The 27416-nt window shown below is 43.3% G+C and overlaps 1 protein-coding gene and 1 long non-coding RNA gene across 4 annotated transcripts; one reads left to right on the top strand and one right to left on the bottom strand.

Annotated features, from left to right (window-relative positions):
- Positions 1 to 1401: 1401 nt before the first annotated feature.
- RBM17 (RNA binding motif protein 17) lies at positions 1402 to 26228 on the top strand. Of its 2 annotated transcripts, none has more exons than XM_087968902.1 (12): positions 1402 to 1762; positions 6022 to 6152; positions 8332 to 8448; positions 11060 to 11226; positions 12271 to 12368; positions 14090 to 14146; positions 15551 to 15686; positions 17362 to 17513; positions 20352 to 20428; positions 21978 to 22076; positions 24253 to 24325; positions 25917 to 26228. In XM_087968902.1, exons 2-12 carry the CDS (start codon positions 6030 to 6032, stop codon positions 26018 to 26020), a joined length of 1203 nt encoding a protein of 400 aa, XP_087825028.1. In that variant the 5' UTR covers positions 1402 to 1762; positions 6022 to 6029; the 3' UTR covers positions 26021 to 26228. The 2 variants fall into 2 exon arrangements, with proteins under 2 accessions (XP_087825028.1, XP_087825029.1); XM_087968903.1 differs by having other exon boundaries at positions 1453 to 1591; positions 6024 to 6152.
- On the bottom strand, positions 21771 to 25991 carry LOC148130257 (uncharacterized). Of its 2 annotated transcripts, XR_015750178.1 has the most exons (4): positions 25877 to 25991; positions 24530 to 24946; positions 22925 to 23115; positions 21771 to 22010 (listed from the first exon to the last, which is right to left on the bottom strand). It is a non-coding gene; the product is annotated as an uncharacterized LOC148130257 (long non-coding RNA). The 2 variants fall into 2 exon arrangements; XR_015750177.1 differs by lacking the exon at positions 25877 to 25991 and having other exon boundaries at positions 24530 to 25225.
- Positions 26229 to 27416: the final 1188 nt, after the last annotated feature.

The raw sequence follows: 27416 nt of genomic DNA, 5'->3' as shown, positions 1-27416 counted from the left end.
TAAATATATTTTACTACATATTTTGACAGCAACAAGGAAACAAAATAACATGCCCTAGGAGGAATCAGTAATTCAAAAAATTCTAGATTGTGCTGAAATGGATAAATTGACGTTAAAATTAAAAGATAAAGAAGAGTCGGAGTATTACAAAATTTGGGATAATTGGTCTAAATGGTTGAACAATAGATATAAGGATAAAAGAGACAAGAAAATTATAGATAAATATATATGAATGCATATAAAGGTATATAAATGTAGATATTTACATGAGATTGGTTTGTATAATAATTTGTATAATAATGATGACACAGTACTATTAAAATTAAGATCAATATGTGTAAAAGGTGGGAAAAAAATTATTATTAAAACAATACATTTTAACCCATTAAAAGTTCCCAAGAGTAGAAACACTAACAGACTAATAAACCCACAATGGGATGTGGTAGCCCTATCTGCGCTTAACAATAATGTCCTTTGTTGTCTTGACACTAAGAGCTGTCAGTGGAAGGAGTTACCACAAGGGGTGGTTTCTTCCCCTTTCTTGGAAGTGTTCAAACAGGCTAGGCTAAATAGTCATCAGTTGGAAACAGCACAGCAAATCCTGCAGAGGGGTTGGGCTTGATGACCTCTTGAGGTCCATTCCAGCCCTGTTTCTAGGAATGCCATTTTTATGCATTCCGCAAATGGGATTTTTTTTTGTTTTCCTTGGTTATTATTTTTAATTCCCTGTTTCTTCCAGTCTAGACTCCTGGCAGGTGGAGAGCTAGGATAGCAATGAAATAATAATGGTAAATAATAATATGGTAATAATAATGGTTAACATGCAAACAATGCAGTACCATACATCTCAGAGGCAGAAATATGAAATATAAACTACACTCCCACTGTATTGTCAACCAATTTGTGGAGCCAACCTAATTTTTTCACAAATGGTTTATTTACAAGGGTCTTCAAACGTGGCAGCATTAAGACTTGTGGACTTCAACTCCTAGAATTCCTAAGCTAACATGGCTGGAGGAGGAATTTTGGGAGTTGAAGTCCTCAAGTCTTAAATCTGTCAAGTTTGAAGACCCCTGATTTACAATGATGGTTCAAAATAAGTGAGAGAAAAAAGTTTGCACGTGAAACACAGTCCTTTGCATCATTAGCCGGTTTAAGCGTCGCGCGCACACAACCACATGGCAGAATAAACACATTCTCCGCGGCTTTTCCTCCTACGCCGTTTGCGTAACACCGATCTGGCCGTAACGCCAGCAAACCTCGCCGTTTGCGGCAAGAGCGTTACGGAACATCTTTTTCTCCGCCGTATGCGCATTGCTGATGAGGGCGGAGTCGGCGTAGCTCCGCCCCTACAGGGAACCAAGCTCCACCCACCCCCGCGACCACCACGGAGTTTGCGCACAAGCGGCCTCTAAGCGGCGGTGGCGACGGCGGCCAAGAAAAGCGAAGGCACTTCCCGGGCGCGCACTGAGGAGGAGCCTGATTGGTTCCCGTCGGCCGTGACGCGGGAGCTTGGCTCGGCCGACCAAGAGGCGCTCTTCTCGGCCTCGGGTGCTACGCGAGGCCCCGGTTTGCGGCCCAGACGGAAGGGTAAGAAGAAAAACCACTCTTGCGATGGGGAAGGGCTGGAGGCCGTTTTAACCGAGTCCTGCGGTCAGGAGACTCGCCCTGAATGTTAAAAAAAAGGAAGAGGGAAGAGCCGAGGGGATTATTCGGAGGTGTGTTGCAGCCCCTCGTGACGGGAATCCTTCCCTCCTCAGAAGTAAGACCTGGTTTTTGCTCCCCAGTTTGGTCCTCCCGGCGACCCAGCGCGTTCCTGAGCGTATGCAGAGAGCCGTCTGTGGCAGCCCGCTCCCTACTCCATCATCGACCACAGGGGGGTGTAGGACCCCTGACTTTAAGAGGGCTGATTTTTAGGAATCTGGGTTAAAAGAAAAGGGGGAGGGACCGGGTTTGTAGTATATTTATTTTTAATTTTGATAAAATTCATGTATTTTTCCTGGCATTGATTGCCAAATCTCTCTCTCTCTCTCTCTCTCTCTCACACACACACACACACACACACACACACACACACAAACAAACACAGGTTCAAACTGGTAGATCTTTCCTCCTATCTGGGCTAAAATAAAAGGGGAAAAATCCGGGTTTCTAGTATATTTATTTTAAATTTTAATTAAATATGTATTTATTTTTCCTGACATTGATGGCCAAATGAAAGACACACACACACACTCACCACACACACACACACACACACACCACACACACACACACACAAAGGTTCAAACTGGCAGCTCTTTCCCTTCTGTCTGGGATTTAAATAGAGGGGAAGGAAATCTGGGTTTCTAGTATATTTATTTTTACTTTTGATAAAATTTATTTTTCCTGGCATTGCTGGCCAATTGACACACACACACACACACACACAAACAAACTGGCAGGTCTTTCCCTCTTGCCTGGGCTTAAAAAAATAAAAATAAAAACATCCGGGTTTTGAGTACATTTATTATTAATTTTGATAAAAAATTTATGTATTTATTTTTCCTGGCATTGCTGTGCTGGCCAATTCTCCCCCCCCCCCAGACAGACAGATTCAAACTGGCAGCTCTTTCCCTCCCTCCTGTCACTATGAACGAATGAGATCCTAACCTTTTGGCTCAACCATAAGCGCCTCCAATCATTTCATTTTAAATTTGGGGCTTCAGGAAAAGGGGACTTTGGGGGCGGGGGGGCTTTTCAGAGAGAGTCCCAGGTTCAAGTCCACCTTTGAAGTGAACAAGTTGGGCCCGGTCGCACTAAGCAAGTGGGATGTATACAGGCGTGGGATTCTACCGGTTCTGTCCGGCTCTACAGAACTGGTAGCTCTGAAGAGCAGCAGACATAGAACCGGTTCTATGTCTGCTGCTGTTTTGGCCCACCCATCTGCCCAGGCTCTTACCTGACTTTTATTTCCTGCTTTTTCAACCTCAGCTGCTTTGCGGTTGAAAAAGCAGGGAAAATAGTGCTTTTGCAAATGCTGCGCACCCATGAATACCGCTGCTCAGCTGTCCAGGCAACAAACTGATGAACTTCCACACGTGCGCGCAAAACGTAAATCACCAAACCAGTAGTTACACCGGTTGGATTCCACCCCTGGATGTATATGAAGAACAAATCAAGCTAATTTCTCTGCAAGGCTGCCTTGCTGCAAAATCTTGATTGCTTTGATCCATCCAGGAAGATCCTTTTCAAAGGACCTGAGCTAGGGGCTTCGGTACGTCCTACAGGAAAAGGAATCCATTTAAAATATTCCAAAATTATAATTGCTTGGAGAGAGTCAGCAACCCAGGGAGGGAGAGAGAGCGGGGGATGGGTGGGAGGAAGGAAGGAAGGGTGGGTGGGTGGAAGGATGGATGGATGGGGTCTCCTTGGTGCTGTATGTGCTAGGTGATATTCTTGCAGACATTTCATGACCCAACTAGGTAACATTTCCTAGCGCTAGAAGGGAGTGAGCTTTGTGGAGAAGGAGGAGGAGACAATGACAACTGTGGGGTCCTTGGTGCTCTCTGAGCTTGGTGGTTTTCTTGTAGACGTTTTATGACCAAGCTAGGTAACATCATCCGTGCTAGAGTAGAGCGGGATTTGCTGTCATTCTGTATATTCTAGAGCTTGCCTTGTTAGTGTTGATGGGAGTGGTGTTGGTGGTTCTTTGGTTGGGCTGTTTACTATTAGCTTCCTTGGCAGTTCCTTGATTGGGATTTTGTTTGCTATTTGACCGTTAGTCCAGCTTGGTATTAATCCCTGCTCATCTGGGTGTTGATTGTTGTGGAGGTGTTTTGGTCTTTTTGTTCCTTTTTGGCTTGTCAGTTGTCTCTTTTAAATAATATGTACGTGGTTGTGTTGTCTGTATGGCCAGTTCCTCAAATAGGTAGTTGGTATGAAGTTAAATATTTCCTTTTTTTGTATTGTATTTTGTATCTGTTGCAATTTGGGGTGGGGAAAAAATTCTTTGGTTTTTTTTTTGTCCTGAATTTATCTAACCCGGGGTGGGCAAACTTTTTGACTCAGGGGCCACATTGACTTTTAAAATTTGACAGACGGGCCGGGTCAGCACAAGATACGATACATATAAAAAACTGCATTTGTTAACAGTACATATCAAACATAAACAGAAAAAAGCATTAAACTTCGCTCTCTTTTGCTCCAGTTAGGTGCTCCCAGCATGCACAAGGAGCATGAAGGGAGGCAACAAGGGCATGTGATGGGTCCCTCCACGCTCCCCTCCCAGGTGACAGCCAGGGCTTTGGCACCTACTTTTTTCCTGAGAGGTGTGGTGTCTGCCTCCCTTCATACTCCTTGTGGAGGGACACACATGCTCCGTCACCCCTGCCGCCACTACGTTTGCTCGGCTTCTTCCATGGGGCACTCTTAAAGTTGACCAATAAATGGTCCCGGAACATCCGCCCACCTGCCCGGCACGCGCCCTCCCGGAGCACGCTTTCTTCCTTCTCCTGGAGAACGTGCCTCTTCCAGCCCGGCTAGCCAGCAGGTGACCACATGTCCTGGGGCTTGTCGCGAGATGCCTGCAGCATGCTCTGTTCTATGTGTCAGGCCCAGCAAGTCCAAGCAGCCGGCGCATAGAACAGGGTGGTGCCGGACCATTGGAGAAGCGGAGCAAAGCCGGAGATGAGTAGCTGCCTCTTTTGGGGCAGAAAGCTTCCCCCATCCAGCCGGCTGGTCTCCTCCTCCTCGGCCATACAGAACAAACTGCCAGAGAAGGAGATGACCCCCGGCTGGTTGGGGTAAGCTTCTGCCCGAAGAGGCAGCTACTAATCTCCGGCTTTGCTCGCTTCTCCAATGGTCCGGCACCACCCTGTTCTATGCGCCGGCTGCTCGGATTTGCTGGGCCTGACACAGAACAGGGCGGCGCCGGATGTTGGAGAAGCAGAGTGGAGCCGGAGATCATTAGCCGCCTCTTTCACAGCACAAGAAGAACAGGGTGGTGCCGGACCATTAGAGAAGCGGAGCAAAGCCGGAGATTAGTAGCTGCCTCTTTTGGCGCAGAAAGCTTACCCCAACCAGCCGGGGGGTCGTCTCCTTCTCTGGCGGTTTGTTCTGTATGGCCGAGGAGGAGGAGACCAGCCGAAAAGCGCGCTGCCAGGTGGGGGCCACGCGGCGCAGGGCAACACGCCACGCCCAGCCCTGGCGAGGGAAAGCAGTGGGCGTTCCCCGGGCGGTGGCCTCGGCCCCGCCACCAGGGAAGCGGCTGCCCAGCTCCGAAGCTGATCCACACCTGACCGGCTGGAAACGAAGGGTGTGTAGCATTGGTGTTGTGTGTGCGATTTTTTGGCGCGCGGCGCGGGGTCTCTTTTGGCTGGCCCCGATTTTTTTTTTCAGAGGGGAATATTTTTTTTTCAGAGGCGGGCCGGATTAAAAAGACCAACGGGCCGGATGTGGCCTGCAGGCCATAGTTTGCCCACCCCTGATCTAACCCATGCCTAGTTTGAATGTTTTTAATTATATGTAAATAAAGAAATGTATATATTTCAATTCTGTATCACATTCTATGTGGTATAAATGAATTTAATATGGTTGATCAAGTAAGAATACAGCTTAGTGCTACTGATGTTTTGCTAATGAGAAAATGACATCTTTGCTGTGGCATAGATTTTAAGATGTCTTGTAATGTTCTGAGATAGTTTCAGAAATTTACATGATGTTTAATTAAGCCAGCTGGGTGATGTTGGGCTGATTTCTCAACCCAATTCACCTCACAGGTTTCTTATGGGGAAAATAGGAGAAAGGAATGTTCTCATAATAAACAATAATAAAAGCAGGAAATAGATAAAATAAATAAAAATAAAATAATAAGTAATGTATGTAAGCAGACACTATCCCCCTTTATGGTTCTTTTGAATGTTTTTTTTTCTATTTTCTGTTAAACTTAAGGTAAAATATTTAAATGAAAGTATAAAAAAGAATGTGCTATATATACACAAAATATAAACACCTTTTTTTCTGTTTCTTGGTTTTGAACAGGAAAAAAAATGTCCCTCTATGATGATCTGGGAGTAGAAACCAGTGATTCCAAAACAGAAGGCTGGTCCAAAAATTTCAAACTTCTGCAATCTCAGCTGCAAGTGAAAAAAGCTGCTCTAACTCAAGCAAAGGTACGGTAAAAGTCTGCAGAAAAATGCTTATTTTTTATTTGTTTGTTTGTTTTAATTGTCAACTGCCCAGAGAGCATCACTGCTAAATAAAATGCTTCATTTAGCAGATAGCTTTGATTAAGGCACCAAGCTAGAAATCAGGAAACTGTGAGTTCAAGTTCTGCCTTAAGCATGAAAAGCAACTGGGTGACTTTGGGTCAGTGAGTTCTAGTCCCACCTTAGGCATGAAAGCTGGTTGGGTGACTTTGGGCCACTCACCAAGAGACAGTGAGTTCAAGTCCTGCCTTAACATGAAAACCCAATTGGGTAACTTTGGCCCAATCACCAGGAGACAGTGAGTTCTAGTCCCACTTTAGGCATGAAAGCTGGCTGGCTGACTTTGGGCCAGTAGCTCTCTCTCAGCCCAACCCACTTCACAGGGTTGTTGTAGGAAAAATAGGAGGAGGACGACATGTTGGATATATTCGCTGCCATGAGTTATTTGTATTAAATAATAAAAGTGGGACACAAATTAATAATACTTCTCATAGATGTTGCTTCCAATACTGATTGGTAAAAAATAAACTTTCCAGGATTTTTGGAACATCCTTAAGCTCTGGCTATACACGTAATCCTCGACTTAAGACCATAATAGAGCCTGCCTGTTACATTTCTAAAGAAGGTCACCCATGTGATGATGATGATTATTATAACGTTATCATAACATCTTGGGGGAGAACCCTGTACTACAGTTGGAAGATTTCATCATGTTCATTTGACTTCCGTTATGTGAAAGACAATCTAGAGAAGCACAAGGTCATTTTGCAGCATTCACATCATGTAAAATGTTAAACATGTTTTCAGCAGTTTTTCCATCTATGTAAGCAATGGTGGGATTTGGTTTTATTTTAAATTTAAAAATAATGGAACAAGAAAAAATGGGAAGGCCTTCATTGGAGCAGTTTTTTTTCTCAGGAATTCCAGTATATTCCAATTGTTGTAGAAGTTTGTGAGGATATTTTTTTCTCAAATGTACAGCCATTTTATGTAAACTCCGGTCTTTCTGTGTTAGGTATCGTTGAATTCATTCATATATCTAAATAGAATATGCTGTATAGTAGCTGGAACAAGATTTCACTTACCTAAGGGGAAATGATGATTAAATTAAATATTTAAGAGATTATCTTGTCATGTATATGTACATGCCATCAGGATTCTACTGATGTATCTTTAAGTTAAAATATATTGATACACCTTTTGTGATCAAGCTTTTATTTAAATATCATTGTGAATGAACGCAATTTACATGCAATCAAATTGCCTTTTTCTGGTGGCAGTTACTTAGAAGCATGCATTGTCCTCTTGATGTTTCAATAGTAGAACCTTTGGACTACATTTCCCATCTCCAATGTCTGCCGAATGGGGAAGATAGAAATTGTAATTGAAGTTCTGTTCTACTCTACTCTACTCTACTCTACTCTACTCTACTCTACTCTACTCTACTCTATTCTATTCTATTCTATTCTATTCTATTCTATTCTATTCTATTCTATTCTATTCCCTGTTACTCTACTCTACTCTACTCTATTCCCTTTCCTGTTCTATTCTATTCCCTTTCCTGTTTATTCTATTCTATTCTATTCTATTCTATTCTATTCTATTCTATTCTATTCCCTTTCCTGTTATTCTCTTCTCTGTCTGATTGTGTGTGTCTGCCTGCCTGCCTATCCTTCCTATCTATCTATCTATCTATCTATCTATCTATCTATCTATCTATCTATCTATCTATCTATCTATCTATCTACCTATCTATCTACCTATCTACCTATCTATCATGCAATATTGCAGGCTGACTCTGCCCACGGCCAGGAGTTCGATCCTGACCATCTCATCTCAAGGTTGACTCAGCCTTATATCCTTGAAAGGTCGGTAAAATGAAGACCCAGATTGTTGAGGCAATAAGCTGACATTTGTAAACTACTCAGAAAGTGTTGTAAAACATTGTGAAGCGGTATATAAGTCTAAGTGCTATTTCTAAATGCCATTGCTATCTATATCATATCTACCTATTATCTATCTATTAAATTGCCCTTTATAATCTCAGGTTGTGTTGAGAGGAACAAAACGCGGGTCATGGAATAAAATTCTTGGAAGCTGTCTGAAATGCGTGTTTTATTTTGGGGGGGGCATTTCATTTTAGAGCCAGAGGTCAAAACAAAGCACAGTCCTTGCTCCTGTCATCGACCTGAAACGAGGCAGCGCTTCGGATGAGCGCCAGATAGCAGACACCCCACCCCACGTGGCAGCTGGCTTAAAGGTGAGATGGGGCTTATAAAACGGGCCACGCAGTATCTTGACCAAGAGGTTGTCATCCCTTTGAGGGCAGCCTTCCTCTGGAGAAAAATATCTCCCACCAGGACCAGCTAGGGCAGTGTTTCTCAATCTTGGCGACTTCAAGGTGTGTTAAACATCCAGAATTCCACAGGATTGTGGGAGTTGAAGTCCACACACATCAATTGTGAAGTCCACACATTCTGGGATCCTCGTCTGCCCACTGCCAGGAGTTTGTTCCTGACTGTCTCAAAGTTGACTCAGCCTTCCACCCTTCTGAGGTCGATAAAATGAAGACCCAGATGGTTGGGGGCAATATGACATTGTAAACTGCTCAGAGAGTGCTGTAAGCAACAACTGAATGAAAAACTGCTGGTGACCTTCTACCGATAGACCTTCTACCGATCTACCTTTTTTTTTTTAACTATTACCATCTGGCAGACGGTACAGAATAATAAAAACAAGGACAAATAGGCTAAAAAACAGCTTCTATCCCAGGGCAGTAGCTCTATTGAATTCTACTGCATAGTGCAATATTCATGCAATATCAGGGGTTTTCAATTCAATGTATAGAATGTGAAGGGTGTGTGTTTATGTTTATTTTCATATAATGTACACTGAAGATGGTATTTAATTTCGTTGCACGAGGTGCAATGACAATAAAGTAAACTAAACTAAAGCAGCGGCCCCCAACCTTTCGGGCACCAGGGATTGGAGAGAGGTTTTATGGCAGACCAGAGGGGACAGAGTTTCGTGTGCTGTCTGCATCGCACGGATGGAGCTTTGCTTGCTTGCATGGCCCAGTTTCTAGCATGCTGTGGCCCAATGACGATCCACAGAGCAGGGGTCTGGAACCCCATCTATAAAGCACCGTGGAGTGATATATAAATCTAGGGGCTATTGGTATTGCTATTGATCCTGGCCTTCCCCTAATAGCTTAAAGGCCTGGCTGTGCCAGTTTGGCTTGGGGCTTTAATGCAGGGGCTTCATGCTGGGGGGTGGTTGATTGGTTAACAACAGATCCCACCCTCTTGCCCTCCCATCATATTCCCTCTCCCTCCCTTCCCCTCCCCCATCTTTTTAGCTAGCTTGATTTTATAGCATTTTATTTACATTATTATAAATTATGCATAATTATCTTTTTATGTTGTAAACTGCCCATATTTACCATTGCGGCAAGATGGGAAGCTAATACATTTTATAAATAAACTAGCAGGGTACCCGTGCTTCACTATGAAACTATGTGGTCGGGCTTAGTTTTTGAGGAGGAAAATAAGGGTGGGGAAATTCTGCCTCTGCCTACCAGCATCCATCGGTATTCATCTGGCTAGCGTCCTGTCAGTGTGTGAGAGAGTTGAGGGCTGTTTGGAAACTGAAAGAGTATTTGCTGTGTGAGCAAGAAGGAAACAGCAAGGAGCCTGGGCATGGCTTAGCTCAACTGCAGTTGGAACAGATTTTTTTTTTCAGGTGGGGAGGGGGAGTAGAACTCCTTAGCATCAGAGCGTGTTAATAATAATATAGGAAATACTCTAAATACTCTGATGGTCATTTTAAAAAATCCTTTCTTAGTGAGCACCTAGAAGCCAAGAGGAACATACGTGCCAAATTTCAAGTTTGTAGGCTTTACAGTTCTGGAGATTTCGTGATGATGCATGAGTGGTATTTCGCTTTTATATATATATATATATATATATATATATATATATATATATATATATATATATATATATATATATATATATATATATATATATATATATATGTATATATATATATATATATATATATATATGTGTATATGTGTATATATATATGTATGTGTGTGTGTGTGTGTATACGTATATGTATGTATGTATGTATGTATGTATGTATGTATGTGTGTATATGTATATATGTATATATGTATATGTATGTATGTGTATATATATATTTTATGAAGAGAAAATAAATATGGGCACCTTGAAATGAATCCCAAAAAATAAATTAGCAAGTGCCATGAAGATGAGGAACTGTCTCCTCAAAAGCAGGCTATCAACCCTGAAGCTGATCTGGCCGCAGCCATTTTGATGCTTCAGTGTTGCCACACTGGAGCTGAGGGATAGGGAGGGGGGGATTAGAGATAGCTGGAGTTGTGTAGTCAAAACAAAATACTTTTCCCCGGGAACCAAGGACGTTCTCATGTCTGGCCGGAAGAAGGGGGAGTGATGTCATCAGACCAGCAGATGCTGCAGTGATTGGGCCATATGACTGATTGAGGGAAAAACTTTTACTTTTATTTAGGTGAAAACCAAGGGGCCTCCCAGAGTTGGTTTTCACCAGCTATGTGCCAATTTGATTTTTCCAGTAAAGCTATTCTTTGAGGAATCTACCTGCCTCGGGAGTCTTCCTTGCAGTGGATTTATTACTTGGAACCCTGATACAGGACTATTATAAAATAAAACAGCTGGCTTGAACTAGACAGTTCTGGCATTGGTGCACACTCTTTTCACTTGAGCACCGTTTCCATCTCATTCTGGCAAATAAACGGAGCATCTCCTTTTGGGCAAGAATTGCATTGGATACTTTTTGTTGTTATGTCTTTCCATGTTTCATCCCAGGATCCCGTCCCCAGTGGATTTTCAGCGGGGGATGTATTGATCCCTTTAGCGGATGAGTATGATCCGATGTTCCCGAACGATTACGAGAAAGTTGTAAAACGCCAGCGAGAAGAACGGCAAAGGCAGCGCGAGCTGGAGAGGCAGAAAGAGATTGAAGAAAGGGAGAAGTGAGTCATCAACATCCCCCTCCCAGGGTCACGTGATTAAAATTTAGTAACTTGGTTCTATCAATGTGTTGACTTGACTTGAATTGTATTTGCACAGTATTGGAAAAATGAGGGAACTCCTACAGATGAAAGCATAATTTTAAAAAGTATTAGACACTGTGGAAATGTTTAATAGTTAAGGATAAAGAGGATACAGAATACTTTTTAACATGGGATTTGTTTTACAAATGGCTAGATCAGGGGTCTTCAAACTTGACAGCTTTAAGACTTGTGGACTTCATCTCCCAGAATTCCTCCTCCAGTCATGTTAGCTCGGGAATTCTGGGAGTTGAAGTCCACAAGTCTTAAACTTGCCAAGTTTGAAGACCCTCGGGTTAGAATAGTAGAGGTAGAAATTGGAAGTTGGAAGAATACTAGTATATACAAGTAAATCTTGTTATTATTATTGATATTATGTATAGGTAAATTGACCCAGACAATACACTTTATTAAGCACTCATGAATGTTGAAGAAAAATGTACAAATAAAATTATTATTTTTTAAAAGTAATCACTTGGCAACAGCTGACTCTACTTTATGGCCATGATCCCCTTTAGCAACCTTCTGATGAGCAAAGTCAGCGGGGAAGCCAGAGTCACTTGATAGTCGTGTGACTAACTTAATAACGCCAGCGATTCACTTAACAACTGTGGCAAGAAAGATCATAAAATGGGGCAAAACTCAGTGGAAATTTTGGGCTTAGTTGTAGTCGTAAGTCGAGATTTTGCCTATACGCAGAATTAAATTTTGTATATAATATCCTTTTTATGAATTGGAACTGTATATTTTATCTGATTTTTATGAATGGCTAGTGCAAATAGGCTATCATTTTGCTGTTCCTCGGAAACTTCTGAGACACATTGGAATAAACAGTTTAAATGTAGATAGTGGAAACGAAAAGAATTAAGGGCAGAGTTCACTAAGAACTTAGCCAATGTTTGGATTTATTCTATCCAGGTTTCCTTTGGGGACAATTGTCATCTTACTTTCTGTTTCCATTTCAAGGAGGCGCAAAGACAGACACGAGGCAAGTGGGTTTTCCAGACGGCCGGATCCAGATTCGGATGAAGATGAAGATTACGAGAGGGAGAGGCGGAAACGAAGTGAGAAACTCTCTTAGTTACCAAGCGCATGCATGAATCAAACTCTCTTGTCTCACGTAACCTGTGGGTGTCTGGTAGCATCTTCTCTAAACAATAAATTTTATTTAAAAGGTTTTTGTGAGCTGCAACATACTTTGCAGAAGATGTCTGCCTTTTAATAAAAAAATTGTTAGAAAATGTACTACCAGACTCCTCCTGATTTTTGACCACCATAGATTGTCTTCCTAAATTTTCTCAAGTGGATATAGATGAGATCTCCCCCTTTACTGTGGACTTCTAACCCATCTACATCCCCTTGAAGCAGCAGAGGCCCATCAAGCTAGTACCTCTCCTTCCTGGCCTGATTTTTATTTGGTGCCTTCTCATTTATGAAAGGTTTTGTCTGACTACATCAGCAGCCCTGCAGTGCACCAGCTTATGGGTACAATAGAAATCCAGAAAAGCTGGCTTCCCTACTCCGCTCAAATCAGGGATGGTCAAGCACGAAGAATCAGGAGCATTGGCAAGGTGGCAGCCTAGAAGATTTAGTCAATCTTATACACTGGAATCTGGTTAACTAAAGTTCCACTCTAAATTGGTGCCAGATAAGGGTTAGCAGAATTCACGAAGGACCGGAGTTGGATTGTTTGTGGCAACACAAGGACTCTAAGCTAATGACTTGTTTAACTCTGTCCCCACCAACTCTGCCTGCTCTTCTCTTACATCGCTAACCCCCGTTCCAAAAATTGTGTTCTTTTTCAGCCCAAAGCTTAATGGCCCATTTATGGCTACCATGAGAAACAGCTATGATTCACAGCAGGGTGAACCCTGGAGATTGTCAATCATCTCAGGGGCCTGCTTGGGAATTGGTCATAGACCACGGGTGGGCAAACTACGACCCGCAGGCCACATCCGGCCCGTTGGTCTTTTTAATCCGGCCCGCCGAAGATTGGTACAGAATTAAGGTTTGATGTGAATGATTGAATGATTGCATTCATTTGATTTTGACTTGTAATGACAGGCATTTCGACACCAGGTGGCGGCCCGTCTGTCAAATTTTAAAAGTCAATGAGGCCCCCGAGCCAAAAAGTTTGCCCACCCCTGTCATAGGCCCATTAATTTTTTGAGTGATCTAAGTGTCTATGGAAGAAGTTCTCATTATTCTAACTACCTAGATTTTTAATGCAGCAAGCTTTGCAGCAAAAAACCCCAAACAAACCACAACCAAGAATTGTGGCCTTTTTTAACAAAAATTTTTTTTTATTGAATATACAACTAAAATAATGAACAAACACATACACAACATAGAAAAAAAGTGGGGGAAAAACCACAGAAAATAAACAAACAAAAACAAGCAATTCCGTTATCGACAGTTTGTGGTTCCTTATTTGTTATCATTATTGGTGTCATATTTACAAATAAGTCTTAATGTGAGTATGTACCTACCTCCTTTACAATTTAATCATATTTACTAATATATTCTCTATCTTTGTTCTACCCAGTTATACCAACATTCCCAGCTTTTGTAATACTCTGATGATTCTTTATCCTTAAGTGCTAGGGTCAATTTATCCATCTCTGCACAGGTTGCTATTTTCCGAATAATCATTTCCTCTGTTGGAATGTCAGCTTGTTTCCACAGTGTTGGAAACACGAATTCTGGCCTTTTAAAGATGAATACATTTATGATATAATAGCTTTCATAGACTAATTTTATTTTACTTCTCTTTTTTCTTATACAGGTATGGGAGGAGCTGCCATCGCGCCACCTACTTCTTTGGTTGAGAAGGACAAAGAACGTACGTACGCATGTAGATAATTTTTCTTTAAATTGCAGGTAGTCCTCGACTTAGGACCATATCAGCCTAGAGTCACCTCACAGTGAGATGGGCAGCAAACAAACATAAATAAATAAATGGACCCTGGAATTTCCAGCGTAAATCTTTATGGTCATAAGTCGAGGCACTTACATCACTGGACCCAATTTTATGACTTTTTTGTGACATTAAGGAAACACTATGGTGGTTATAAGCAAATCCATGTATTTGCTATGAGACTTTTTTTGCTGGGAACCAGAAACTTGGGGGGTTGGAAATTAACTGGCTGTAAAGATAAGCCAGTTGCCAAGTGTCCAGAATGTGGTTGTGTGACCCTTGAGATATGTGCAGCCGTTGGAACTCTGGAACCAGGTCATAAATAGCTTTTGATGAGTCCATTGTAGCCGTTCAGTCGCTAAGCAAGAACTACCTGTCGTCATTCTGGTTTTAAGGATCTAGTTCCAAAACCATGCAATTGCTTTGGACATCTGCCACGGCTCGATTAATTGGCATCCAGCAATGCGAAGAAGCAAATTGCAATGTTTCATAAATAGAGATCTTTAACTGTGGGAACGCTTGAAAGGGATCCTGAGTTCCGAAGTACTTTGGGGTTAATAATTCTCAGACTGAAAAGCAGGCGTGAAACATACCTACAGATTTGATCGTTGGAAGGACACGAAGGGATGTAGGAATGAGGTAGTGGGATCCTGAAGTCCATTTTAAATGCTGTCTTGTGTTTTATAGCTCTTGAGAGCTGCTTCGTTAGCTTGCAAAGAGTGTGTTAGCCATAAAGAAGGAAAGGAAAAGAAAGAAAGGGAAAGAGAAAGAAGGAAGGAAGGAAAAAAGAGAAAGAAAAAGATAGAAAGAAGCTGTCACTAAAGGGATTCTGTCTCAATAGGGCAGTGTTGGAGCCCCTTAAAATAAAACTGCTATTTACCAGGGAAGGGGAGGGAGGGAGAGAGAGAGAGAGAAAGAGAGAGAAAGGAAGGAGGGAAAGGTAGGTAGGTAGGTAGATGTGACTGATTAGATAAAGGGATTCCATCTCATAAATAGGGCAGTGATGAAGGCCCTTAAAATAAACCTATATTTTTGTAGAAGAGAATAGAATTCTTTATTGGTCAAATGTGATTGGACACACAAGGAATTTGTCTTCGGTGCATAAGCTCTCAGTGCACATTAAAAAAAATACATTCATCAAGAATCATAAAATACAACACTTAGTGATAGTCATAGGATACCAAATAAGCGATCAAAATCATAACTAGGAAACTAAATAAGAACAATATAAATTGTAAAGATATTTGCAAGGTCCAATAAAGCATCGGAATCGATGTTGAGAGATTTTTGCCTTGATGATGGTAAAACGTCCCGTCTTCTTTTCCACAGCTTTATCCCCCTACGAGGAAGAGTCAAGGCCTCGTGGTTCATCATCCAAGGCTGCCATTCCTCCCCCGATGTACGATGAGCCTGAGAGACCTCGTTCCCCAACCGGGCCCAGCAATTCCTTCCTCGCAAACATGGGGTGAGCCTGGGGCAAACTTCCCGCAAAAGACCACTAGGGGGCAGTAGTGAAACGCATTAGGAATTGAGAATATTTCACCAGAAGTTGGGATTCTCAACCTGGGCATCAGGGCGGTTGTGTGAATGTAAAAAGTTCGGAAACACTTTCTGCTAACCAGGGCTTGGCCTGCTGCTCTCCGAGGTACTGTCCTGGGGCAAGCGATTGGACTGAGATCCCTAAGATTGTTGATGCAACTAATTGCTACTCTCAAGCCATTAAAATATGGTGATGCAGTTAGCTCACAGGTTTGTCTTATTTGCCCTCATTTCACTCGAGATCCTGGCTAATTCTGGAGGATGCACTGAGTCCAGAGATGGAAATTGCATCTGGGCTCCTGTGGAGGAGGAAAGAGAAAATAGCAACACAATGAAGAAGAGATTTTAAACGTTTTAAACCAAAGTTTACCCTTGGAAACCAAACCCTTTAAAAGGTCCCCAAAGGAGATCACACGATGTAGGGACACAACAACCATTATATATATATATAGATACAGATATAGTCAGTTGCCAAGCAGCTGAATTTTGATCACGTGACCGGGGGGGCTGCTGCAACAGTTTTTAAAACACTCATAAGTCCCTTCTTCCAGTTGCCGTTGCAACTTTTTATTTATTTATTTATTTATTTATTTGTCAATCACTTACAAGAAAATAGGTATAAGTATAAACATGAGTAGGAATACAGGAAATAGGTACGAATAAATGGGGACAATAGGACAGGGACGGGAGGCACAATGGTGCGCTTATGCACACCCCTTATAGACCTCTTAGGAATGGGGTGAGGTCAATAGTGGATAGTTTGAGGTTAAAGGAGTGGGGGATAGTTAGAGCAGGGATCCCCAACCTTTTTGACGCCGCGGCCCGGTACCGGCATCAACTGGGCGCCGCCATCTTTTTGAAAAAGATGGCGGCGCGCTCTCGGTGAGCTTTTTCGGGTAGAAATGGCTTTCTACCCGGAAAAGCTCATCGAAGCGTTAGCCGCCATCTTTTGATGAAAAAGTGCTTCCGTGAGCTTTCACCCGAAAAGCTCACTGGAAGCACTTTTTACCAAAAGATGGCGGTGCCCAGCAACCAGCGGCCGGTAAGAGTTGTTCCGCTGACCGGTATCGGTCCGCGGACCGCGGTTGGGGACCCTGAGTTAGAGGATGTAACAACAGAGTCAGGTAGTGCATTCCAGGCAATTACCACTCTGTTGCTGAAGTCGTACTTCCTGCAATCGAGTTTGGAGCGGTTTACATTGAGTTTGTATCTGTTGTGCGCTCTAGTGGTGGTGGTGGTGGTGTTAAAGCTGAGATAACTTGGAACAGTCACTAGAATAACAGAATTGGAAGTGACCTTGGAGGTCTTCTAGTCCAACCCCCTGCTCAAGCAAGAGACCGTATACAATGTTGGTCCAAACCCTCCTTAAAAACTTCCAGTGTTGGAGCACCCACAGCTTCTGAAGGCAAGCAGCAAGCAGGTGGATCGTTCTCCCTGTCGAGAAGTTTCTCCTTAGTTCTAGGTTGACTTCTCCCCTTGGTGAGTTTCCATTCACCAAATGAACTGTTGCAAGTCGGGGACTCGGCTGCCCTTTAAGAGAGCCCTCCAACCACGCCCGCGGGACTTGGTGGGCTCAGCTCATTCTCCCTTCTTGTCTCCAGAGGCACGGTGGCGCACAAGATCATGCAGAAGTACGGCTTCAGAGAAGGGCAGGGTCTGGGGAAGCACGAACAGGGCCTGAGCACCGCCCTCTCGGTAGAGAAGACCAGCAAGAGGGGAGGCAAAATCATCGTTGGAGACGCTGCTGATAAAGGTAAGTTAGGGAGGCCTGGTGGGGTGAGGTGGGAGAGGGGTAGCCAAGGTGACCTTTTAACTACCATGTCTCCAGGGAAGGCGGTTGCTATAGGGCAGGGGTGTCGTCAAACTCGATTTTATTGAGGGCCGCATCAGGGCTGTGGTTGACCTGCAAGGGGGTGGGGGGAAGCAACTGGGTGGGCATGGCCAGCTTGATGCCACTTACCAAACTGCTGGCATGTTTCCTCTTTTCATTGGGTAGACCGGGCCGAAACCACGCTGGCCCAATGTGTCCTCTTCATAACGGGTAGACCGGGCCAAAGCAATGTGGGCTGGCCTCTTTAACACTTTCCAGAATGGCCCCGCAGGCCTTGAGTTTGACACTCTTGCTGTAGGGATAACACAACAGAGTGCTGGACCAATCGTGGCCGTTTTAACTATTAAAGGCTCCATCGCTTTCCTTCGATCGGTCTTAACATTCGCTTCGTGTCCTCGTGTAACTGTCCTGACCAAGGCTTCCGAGACCGTAATTAAGCACACGCACGGTTAAAACAGCTCTTGTTTTATTTCAGCGTTTGGGAATGACGTTCGTTCCCAGCCTGTAATGAGTCCCAAACAGTCCCTTCGAGAGAAGCACTCACCTTTCTCTCCTTTGAATTGCTGCCAACAACTAGGGTGCCAAATGAATTATAAAAAAAACCAACCGAAGTACAAAGTCCACACAGAACTTCAAGGATTAATCCGAAGAGGGTGATCGATGTTGCTTCCTACAAAGCTTTCTTCACCTTTGCACTTCCTTTATCACTTAGGGGAAGGGCAATCACCTCCAAGCCTTACTCCCGAGTCGCCCCTTTTGTCTCAGCTGCTCTCGCCTTCTGGCAGCTCTGCGCACTGCGCACTGGGAACAGACTCCCCTTGTTCCTCTGCCTCGCTGCTGCCAGGCTCCGAAGGCTACACTCCACTCCCAGATGGTCCTGGCCCCATCTCTGTATCGGACTGTCCAATTCCGCTGCGGTCTGCACAGGCTGCCAGTGAACCACAACAGTAACAGGTTTAAGCAAGCTTGATCTGCTGAAGCCTTTTTTTGTGAGTTGTGTTAATTGAAAGTTTGGCCCGTGAGTGAAATTATAATCCTTTCCCTTTGGCCCCTCTGGAAGCTGTAAATCTTTGTCTTGACAATCCAGAAGGCTCCTAGCTTCACCACATGGAAAGAAAGTTGTCGGGCTTTCGTGCCTGACAAGAGGACGACAGCAGTAAAATGGGGAGCGATTCCCTCCTTCCTTTTAAACAGATGAACAATTTCTTTCTGCAGTTCCTGCTTTTATGTAAGGAGGAAGACTCTGGTTATTTACGATGGCTTTTCAGTGCTGCTAAGCTCTAACATCTGCTAGTTAGGTTATATCATTTCAGCTTGATGTATCAAATCATATATTTTCCCAACTCGGAAGGTCATCAGGGATTATCAGAAACAGCTGGCTTTTTAAAAATCTGGATTCTGCCCTGCATTAAGTGCTGATATTAATTCCCTGGAAGGAAAATGTCAGATAAAATGCAGACAATTCATTGTCAAAGTGATGTTAAATGGGTTTTTTAAATAACTTTGCCATTATCTACATATATATAAAAGCAAAATACCATTCATGCATCATCACAAAATCTCCACAATTGTAAAGCCTACAAACTTGAAGTGTGACACGTATATTCCTCTTGGCTTCTAGGGGCTCACTAAGAAAGGATTTTTCGAAATGACCATCAGAGCATTAGTATTTCCTATATTATTATTATTATTATTATTATTATTATTATTATTATTATTATTATTATTATTATTATTATTATTATTATTAACACGCTCTGATGCTAAGGAGTTCTACTCCCCCTCCCCACCTGAAAAGAAATCTCTTCCAAATGCAAAACACAAGCAGAGGAGAGGAGTTTTAGCTTCAGTTTTAGTTTCACAGCAGCAAGCAGCTTTAGTACAGAACAGTTGAGCTATGCCACACGCAGGCTTCTTGCTGTCTCCTTCTTGCTCACACAGCAAATACTGGTTCAGTTTCCAAACAGCCCTCAACTCACACACTGACCGGACGCTAGCCAGATGAATACCCCAGTGGATGCTGGTAGGCAGACGCAAAAATAAATTCCCTTATTTTCCTCCCCAAAAACTAAGCCCAATCACATAGTTTCGTACTGAAGCACGGGTATCCAGCTAATAGTTAAATATAACAAAGTTTGTGCAAGCTTTTGTTTTGTAATAAAATGAACAGCAAAGACCCTGTACTTACTTTGGTTGTTTGGCAGGGGCGGGGGTGGTTCTGCACAAAATTGGTTTTAGAATGTCTTAAATCATTTTTTAATCTTTTTTTATTAGTTTATAGTATAAAATACAAACGCAAAGAGTAGGACACAGAGGGAAGGGGAAGAGAGGAGAAAAAGAAAAAAAAGCCATTGAGTTCTGGCTCCCTCTGTTGCAGTAAAATAAGGCATTAATATTGAACCTCAACTTTTAACTTTTCCATAATAGTATAAACTAGCCATTTCTATAACAACAAATCAATCTAATCAGTCAACCCCAAAATCAAGAGTTTTATTTCTTTCCACCTCAAGAACAAAAGTCCAGTATTATAACTAATCTGAAGAATCTAGCAATTTGTGCTATATTTCTTTGGAATCACCAATGGCCTCTGATTATCAGCCTTTGATAATCTAGTACTATACAGTGTTTATCAATCTTTGTGACTTTAAGATGTGTGGACTTCAACTCCATTTATGGGAGTTGAAGTCCACACATCTTGAGAAATATTACATTTAATATAAAACCATTACCGCTTTCTTTCTTTTTTTCTCTTCGGGATAGGAGATCCCTCGAAGAAATCGGATTCAAACCCTTTAACAGAAATACTGAAATGCCCAACCAAAGTTGTCTTATTGCGGGTAAGTTTCCCCTGTTTTGGTTCATCAGCCATCCTGAATTGTTGATTTTCAAGGTTTGGGTTGGCATTAAGCCTGGAGTTTTTGAAGAAGAGATTGGACAGTCATTTATCTGAAATGGTATAGGGCAGGGTTGTCAAAGTCTATTTCATTGAGAGCCGCATCAGGGTTGTGTTTGACCTCGGAGGACTGGGGGGGTGGCTGGCATGGGGGTGGCCAACTCAACATCACTTGTGTCAGGGGTGGGGGCACCTGTGGTGGCTAAGTGCTAAGGCAGGACTTCCCTGAGACCCTCCCTCACTCTCATCATCTTCCTTCCTGTCATGCCCCTGTGGGAATTTGACTCGGAGAGGGGAGCCGAACAGCTGACAGGGAGTGGGAATGTGGCTCCTTTGGCTGTGGAAGAAACTGGGGAAGGGCAAAGTCCGACTGGGCAGAGCAGGGGAGGGGGAGAGCAAGGGAGAGGGAGTTCAGAGGAAGACCCAGGCCCACCCCCTCTTCATCGTAGGGCACTCAGGGAGGGACAGAGAAAGGAGCAACATGAGTTGCATGGCTTATGGGGGAGGAAAGGGCCCTGATTCCCTTCATTAGCTGCAGCTGGGAACAGAGTGTATAAAAGAGGAAGCTGCGCACAGCAGGATGTTGGGAGCAAATGTGAATTTATCTGGCATCGTCATGGCTTATCTGTGTTCCTGGCATCTTCCCAACTGTTTAAAGGCTGTTCCTGGGAGAGTTTTTCTCCAGCCGAAGGTAACCTGGACATTGGGGGCAAAGTTGGAGATAATAAAGGGATCTTTATTGCTTATTTGACTGTGTACCACGCCTCGGATCATCACACTTCCTTCCTTTTTTTCTTTTTACTTCCCCTTCCATTCTCCTTTCTTCTTCCTTCCCATCTTCCCATCTTGTTGTTTGCCTTTCCTCTTTGCCTTTCTCCTTTCCTGTCCCTTCTTGCATGCTCAAATGCAAAAGGGGAAACATTTCTCCTTTTGTTTCCTTTTTAGTTTGTTTTGATAGTCCTCTGCCCGCGAAAATGGCAGGAGGCCATTGTGGCCGAAAACGGGGCATGGAAGGGCTGTTTGTGGCCCCCTGTGCTCCGTTTTCGCTAGCAGAGGCAGCGTGGGCCGGTCCTTTGCTGTTTCTAAGCACCTTGTGGGCTGAATCTGGCCCTCTGGCCTTGAGTTTGACATCCCTGGTATAGGGTTTCCTGCTTGAGCAGAGGGTTGGACTAGAAGACCTCCAAGGTCCCTTCTGACTCTTGTTATTCTGATATTTTTAGTTTCGATTAGCTGGACGAAGTGACATTAAAATGATCAGAAAGATGAAGAGGACATGACTGCGGATATTCCATGATGGCAAATATGTATATTTATTCTCTGAAGCTCCCGAGAGAGTTTCTGATTTCAGTGGAATAGAAATGCGTTTAGTAAATAGACATTAGTGAGAAAAAAAATCTCTCCGCATTTAAAGGAAAACTTTTTAAAGTCCAGGAGTAAAGAAACAAAATTTGCATTTCAAACGTAGAGTCTTGTTGTTGTTGTTGTTGTTGCAGAATATGGTTGGAGCTGGGGAGGTTGACGAAGACCTTGAAGGTGAAACGAAAGAAGAATGTGAAAAATATGGCAAAGTTGGGAAGTGTGTGATTTTCGAGGTACTGACTGACATCCATTTCACCCACATTTCTTTTTTAAAAAGCAGATTTAAAATATCATCATCCTCTTTCTACCCCTTGCGGGGTAGAATCTGTGCAACTGAACGGAACTGAGTGTTTACTGGCCGGGTGCCCTCCCTGTCGCCAATGCAGACTTTTTCTCAGCAGATATATTCTCATTGTGTCCAGAGAAAGTAATATCTGCCTCTACCTAGGATCGAACTCATAACCTTCTGCTTGTGAGGCAAGAGCTCCACCTCTAGGCCACCACACCACTCCAGATTTAAAATATCTACATGCAAAAATATATTTAAAAGCAGATTTAAGATATCATCATCCTCTTTTAACGACCCCATAATCCCTTGCGGGGTGGAATCTGGGCAACTGAATGGAACTGAGTGTTTACTGGCCGGATGCCCTCCCTGTCACCAATGCAGGGTTTTTCTCAGCAGATATGCTCTCATTGTGTCCAGAGAAAGTAATATCTGCCTCTACCTAGGATCGAACTCACAGCCTCCTGATTGTGAGGCGAGAGCACTACCGCTAGGCCACCACACCACTCCAGATTTAAAATATCTACATGCAAAAATATATTTATTTGGGGGGTTACAAAAATTGGGACATATGGAATGGAAAGAGGAAATCCCTAGAAATAGATTCCAAGCTAGCACACCTGCGTAACAGCTTTATTTGGTTGTTTTAATCTGGAAGACTTTTATATGGCCACCTCCCTTGACACGTTTCTGCCGCTCTTGGAAAACATAATAGTGAGTAAATGAACTTGGCATCTGGTTCAGTGAGACGAGAACTGTCAACCTTGTGCAGAACAGCAGATGGGCAAAACCAACCTGGATGATGTAGCCTTGAAGATAATCCCGCCTCTGCAATTTTAAGTATTTGCATCCCCCTGCTGTCTTTTATCTCAACTGATGAGCTCCCTGATGAGGGATAACTGCCCATCATGACTGCTCGGGAACCAGAATGGGACAACTCCCCATGGCCAAGCTGCCGCGGGACAATTCAACAATTCAATTTAATCCTCTAAAGCAAAAGTTTTAAAAATTACTCTAATTTTTGTCATTCACATTTCTTTTTGTCCTTCCTCTGGCATCCTCTCTTTAATGATTCTATCCCCCCCTCCCGCCATTTCTTCGATATTACCGTAACTCTTACCCTGCGATGAGTTGTCCCATGGCTACCGTATTTCTCAGAAAATAAGCCTTAGCATGATTTTTCAGGATGCTCGTAATATAAGCCCTATGTCAGGATTCCAGCAATCGCCCTAATTAAATCATGATTCTTGAGCAAAACTTCAAAGGATTTATTAGAGGCGACATACTGGCACTGCCCTGTATGAAGCCAACTCTGGCATACGTCATTTATAGTCCCCTGTGACCCTGTTTCCCTCTTCCTCCCTGGGTGTGTCATAAATCACATTCTCCAATTGAGCACGTTCACCCACTGGGTGTCATCATTCACATTCTCCAATTAAATATATTCACAGGCAAAAGCTCTGGTAGTTTAACTACAATCTTTTAAAGATAAGAGTTGGAATGTACTTTCGGTTTCAAACTGCTGCACTGCTCTTCCAGATTTCCTTCTCCACCCCACCCCCCCATGCCCCATTTTTTTTAATGGCAACGACTAAAACAGGCATAGGAATGTTTTAGGAGTTGACGCCCTATCCCGAAAATAAGCCTCAGTTAAAAACGTCAGCCAGATGGATGCATTTGCCGTATTTCCCCCCAAAATAAAACCTAACCAGAAATAAGCCCTAATGCGTCTTTTGGAGCAAAAATTAATATAAGATCTGCTCTTATTTTGGGAGAAATAATGGCAATTGGTTGCAGCGAGTTGGCCGTAGCAAGTGGACTGCAGCAAGTTGGCTGCGGCAAGTTGTCCCAGACCGTCAGGGACAACACACAAAAGAAAAGCTGTTATCACAAAAGCCTAGACTATAAAACGTGTATACAAAATAGAGAAGGTGTATTTCATACTTGGCAACTTTAAGGTTGAGTGAACTTCAGTTTCCAGAATTCTTCAGCCAGCATGCTGGGAGTTGAAGTCCACTCCCTTTAAAATAGCCAAATTTGAAAAGCCCTCCTCTAGAGCTGCACCGTACTATATTTATACTGTACTGTAAAGGCCCTGATCTTCGCTGTTTTTTTTATTCAAGATTCCTGGTGCTCCTGATGATGAAGCCGTGAGAATATTTTTGGAATTTGAAAGAGTGGAATCTGCAATTAAAGGTAAAGAATCACATCATCACTACTTCCTGTAAATTTCGAAACCCGTACAGGTAATTGTCAGCTTACAACAGTCCCTTTAGGGAACCGTTGAAAGTTACAACGGCACTGAAAAGAGCGGCATATGACTGTTTTTCACAGTTGCGACCTTTGCAGTGACAACCCCATGATCAAAATTAAAATCCTTGGCAACTGGTTCATACTTACGATCATTGCTGTGTCCCGGGGTCACACGACTCCCTTTCGCGACCTGACGAGCAAAACCAGATTCACTTATCAACCGGATTACTAACTTATCAACCGGGTTACTAACTTATCAACCGCAGCGATTCATTTAACAACGGTGGCAAGAAAGGTCGTAACATGGGGCAAAACTCATTTAACAAACATCTCACTTAACAGAAATTTCAGATTCAATTGCGGTTGCAAGTAGAGAACGACCTGTATTTGATTGCACAAATGGGAGCAGAGGTGGATATATACCCAGTGTGATGATCCCAGGCGTGGCACAAAGGCAACCCAGTCAGATAATCAGTAGGAATCCCTTTATTAGCTCCAACCTTGCATCCAATGTCCTGGTTACCTTCTGGTCTGGTGAAAAACTCTCCCAGGAACAGGCTTTGGCTGCAGAGAATCAAGTCCAAAACATGGTCAACAAAAACTGTAACTATAAGTCCAATCAAGGCAAAATGAAGTAATTAGTACGGCAGGGCAAGAGAAGGAATTCCAGATGTGGTTGAACGGCAGGAATTCAACACGGTTGGGAGGATGCCAGGAACACAGATAAGCAAAGTCAATACAAGATTAACTCACATTTGTTCCCAGGAGAGTCAGGACTCAGCTTGCATCTCTTTTAAACTCTCATTCCCAGCTGTGGCTAATGAAGGGAATCAGGGCCCTTCCCCTCCCCCAAGCCACGTAACCCACGTTGCTCTCTTCTCTGTTCCTCCCTGCGTGCCCTAGGTTGAAGACAGGGTGGGCCTTGGTGGTCTTCCTCTGAACCCCCTCTCCCTTGTTCTACCTCTGCTCTGCTCAGCCGGGTTTTGCCCTTCCCCAGTTTCCTCCACAGCCAACGGAGCCACACTCCCACCCCCTGTCAGCTGTTCGTCCTCAGATTCAGACTCCGATAGGGGCATGACACCCACTGCTTTTGTATAGGAAGCCTCCAATTGTAGCTAGTTTTTTATCTTCTTCTCTGATTAACCTGGCTTGCTTGATGGCAATCTGTCCTCCCGTCCCATCAGCCCAATGTTCCTGTTTCATCCTTCCTGAAACCTTGGTAGCCCTCGACTTATCATCGCAATTGAGACCAAAACGTCCATCATAAATCATGTCGGTCTTAAGTTGTAGTCTTACCCAGCTTAAAAGAGTCTCGGTGAGAAAAATTGGCCTGCTGGGGAATTCTGGGGGTTGAAGTCCACCCATCTGAAAGCTGCCAATATTGAGAAACCCCTTGTTACCCTCCCCCCATTTTGACCCAGTTGGATATTCTGCTTACCGTAATTTAAAAACTGTAACTCAGTGGGGTTCTACCTTCCCCGCGTGTTTCCTAACCTGGGAATGTGGCTAATTTCCTATTTTGCCTGGGTTTCAGCGGTGGTTGACCTGAATGGAAGATACTTCGGAGGACGAGTGGTGAAGGCCTGTTTCTACAACCTGGATAAATTCCGAGTCTTGGACCTCGCGGAACAAGTCTGATTTTCGTTTCGTCAAACTGGGACACGTCACCATCTGGTGATCTCAAAAGAGTTTTCATCTGCATGTGGAGAGCATAGAGGAAAGAGGCGATGTGACGTCTTTTCTGACAAACTGGAACTAATCCTTGATCGGCCTTGATCGGCTTATTCCTTGCAATGGACAGATTTTATTTGTATTTTTATTGTAGTATAAAATTCCTTAAAAGATACCTGGTTTATTTGATTTGATTTGATTTTTTCCTTTTAAGAGTTCAGCCTTTGCCTCTTGACTGCTCCACAACGCTCTTCTGATTTGCTGATGGTAAATCTGGATATCTTTCTGGGTTTGTTTTTTTCCTTTCTCATCCTCTGCTTTGATTCCCTCACTCAATGCCTGATTTAATGGCCAACCACAATTTACTTGGTAACCATGATTTGCTGTTAAACCAGTAGAGAAAATGCAATTTGTTGCTAAATCAGAAATGGTAGAACATTGAAAATACCGAAAACAGGAAGGAGACAACTAATAGTTTGAGCTAATTCAGAAGGTGGTATTCAGCCAGTTATTGACCAGTTCTGGAGAACCGGTAGCGGAAATTTTGAGTAGTTCGGAGAACCGGCAAATGCCGCCTCTGACTGGCCCCGCCCCCATCTGTTCTCTGCCTCCCAAGTCCCAGCTGATCGGCTGGGTCTTCTTTGGTTGCCCTGCACAGGAGAACAGAGCTGGAAAGCAGGTTAGTGGGGTGGGGAGGGAATGGGGATTTTGCAGTATCCTTCCCCTGCCATGCCCACCAAGCCACACCACGCCCACAAAGCCATGCCCACAGAACGGTTAGTAAAAAAAATTTGAATCCCACCACTGAGCTAATTGGTATGGCTAACATTGACAGTAATGAGCAAAGCATCATAAAGCTGAAACCCCTCCCAAAAATTCTGAATTTTAAGGATGGTTCTCCCAATGCAGTTGTCCAAAAGGTGCGTGTGTGTGTGTATGTATATATATATATTTATTGGGCATTCGCCAGTAAATTCACCAGCTGTTGCACAGATTGCTCGCTATGAGAACATATCATTAAAATACAATGATTTGTCTCTTGTTGATTATATATAATCCAACAAGAGACAAATCATTGTTTTTTAATGACCCCATAGTCCCTTGCGGGGTAGAGTCTGTGCAACTGAATGGAGCTGAGTGTTTACTGGCCGGATGCCCTTCCTGTCGCCAGTGCGGAGCTATATATTCAACAGCTGTAATCTCATCAGGCCCAGAGAGAAAGGGATATATCTGCCTCTACCTAGGATTGAATTCATAGCCTGATTGTGAGGCAAGAGTTCCACCTCTAGGCTAGCACACCACTCAACAAGAAACATATCTCTGGTGATAAAAGAAGATTCTGTCCTTTGTTGAACTCTTTAGG

The sequence above is a fragment of the Notechis scutatus genome, chromosome 6 (assembly GCF_049901735.1).
Source record: "Notechis scutatus isolate UNSWTSFEM ecotype Mainland chromosome 6, rNotScu1.2, whole genome shotgun sequence".
Taxonomy (NCBI): domain Eukaryota; kingdom Metazoa; phylum Chordata; class Lepidosauria; order Squamata; family Elapidae; genus Notechis; species Notechis scutatus.
This window is presented reverse-complemented; position numbering and strand designations above follow the sequence as displayed.

Excerpts from the sequence above, each read along its gene's own strand:
- RBM17 (XM_087968902.1), top strand. The coding sequence starts at position 6,030 with ATGTCCCTCTATGATGATCTGGGAGTAGAAACCAGTGATTCCAAAACA. Across the intron at positions 15,687-17,361 it reads TCCTTCCTCGCAAACATGGG|AGGCACGGTGGCGCACAAGA; the intron begins GTGAGCCTGGGG and ends TCTTGTCTCCAG. Across the intron at positions 24,326-25,916 it reads AGTGGAATCTGCAATTAAAG|CGGTGGTTGACCTGAATGGA; the intron begins GTAAAGAATCAC and ends CCTGGGTTTCAG.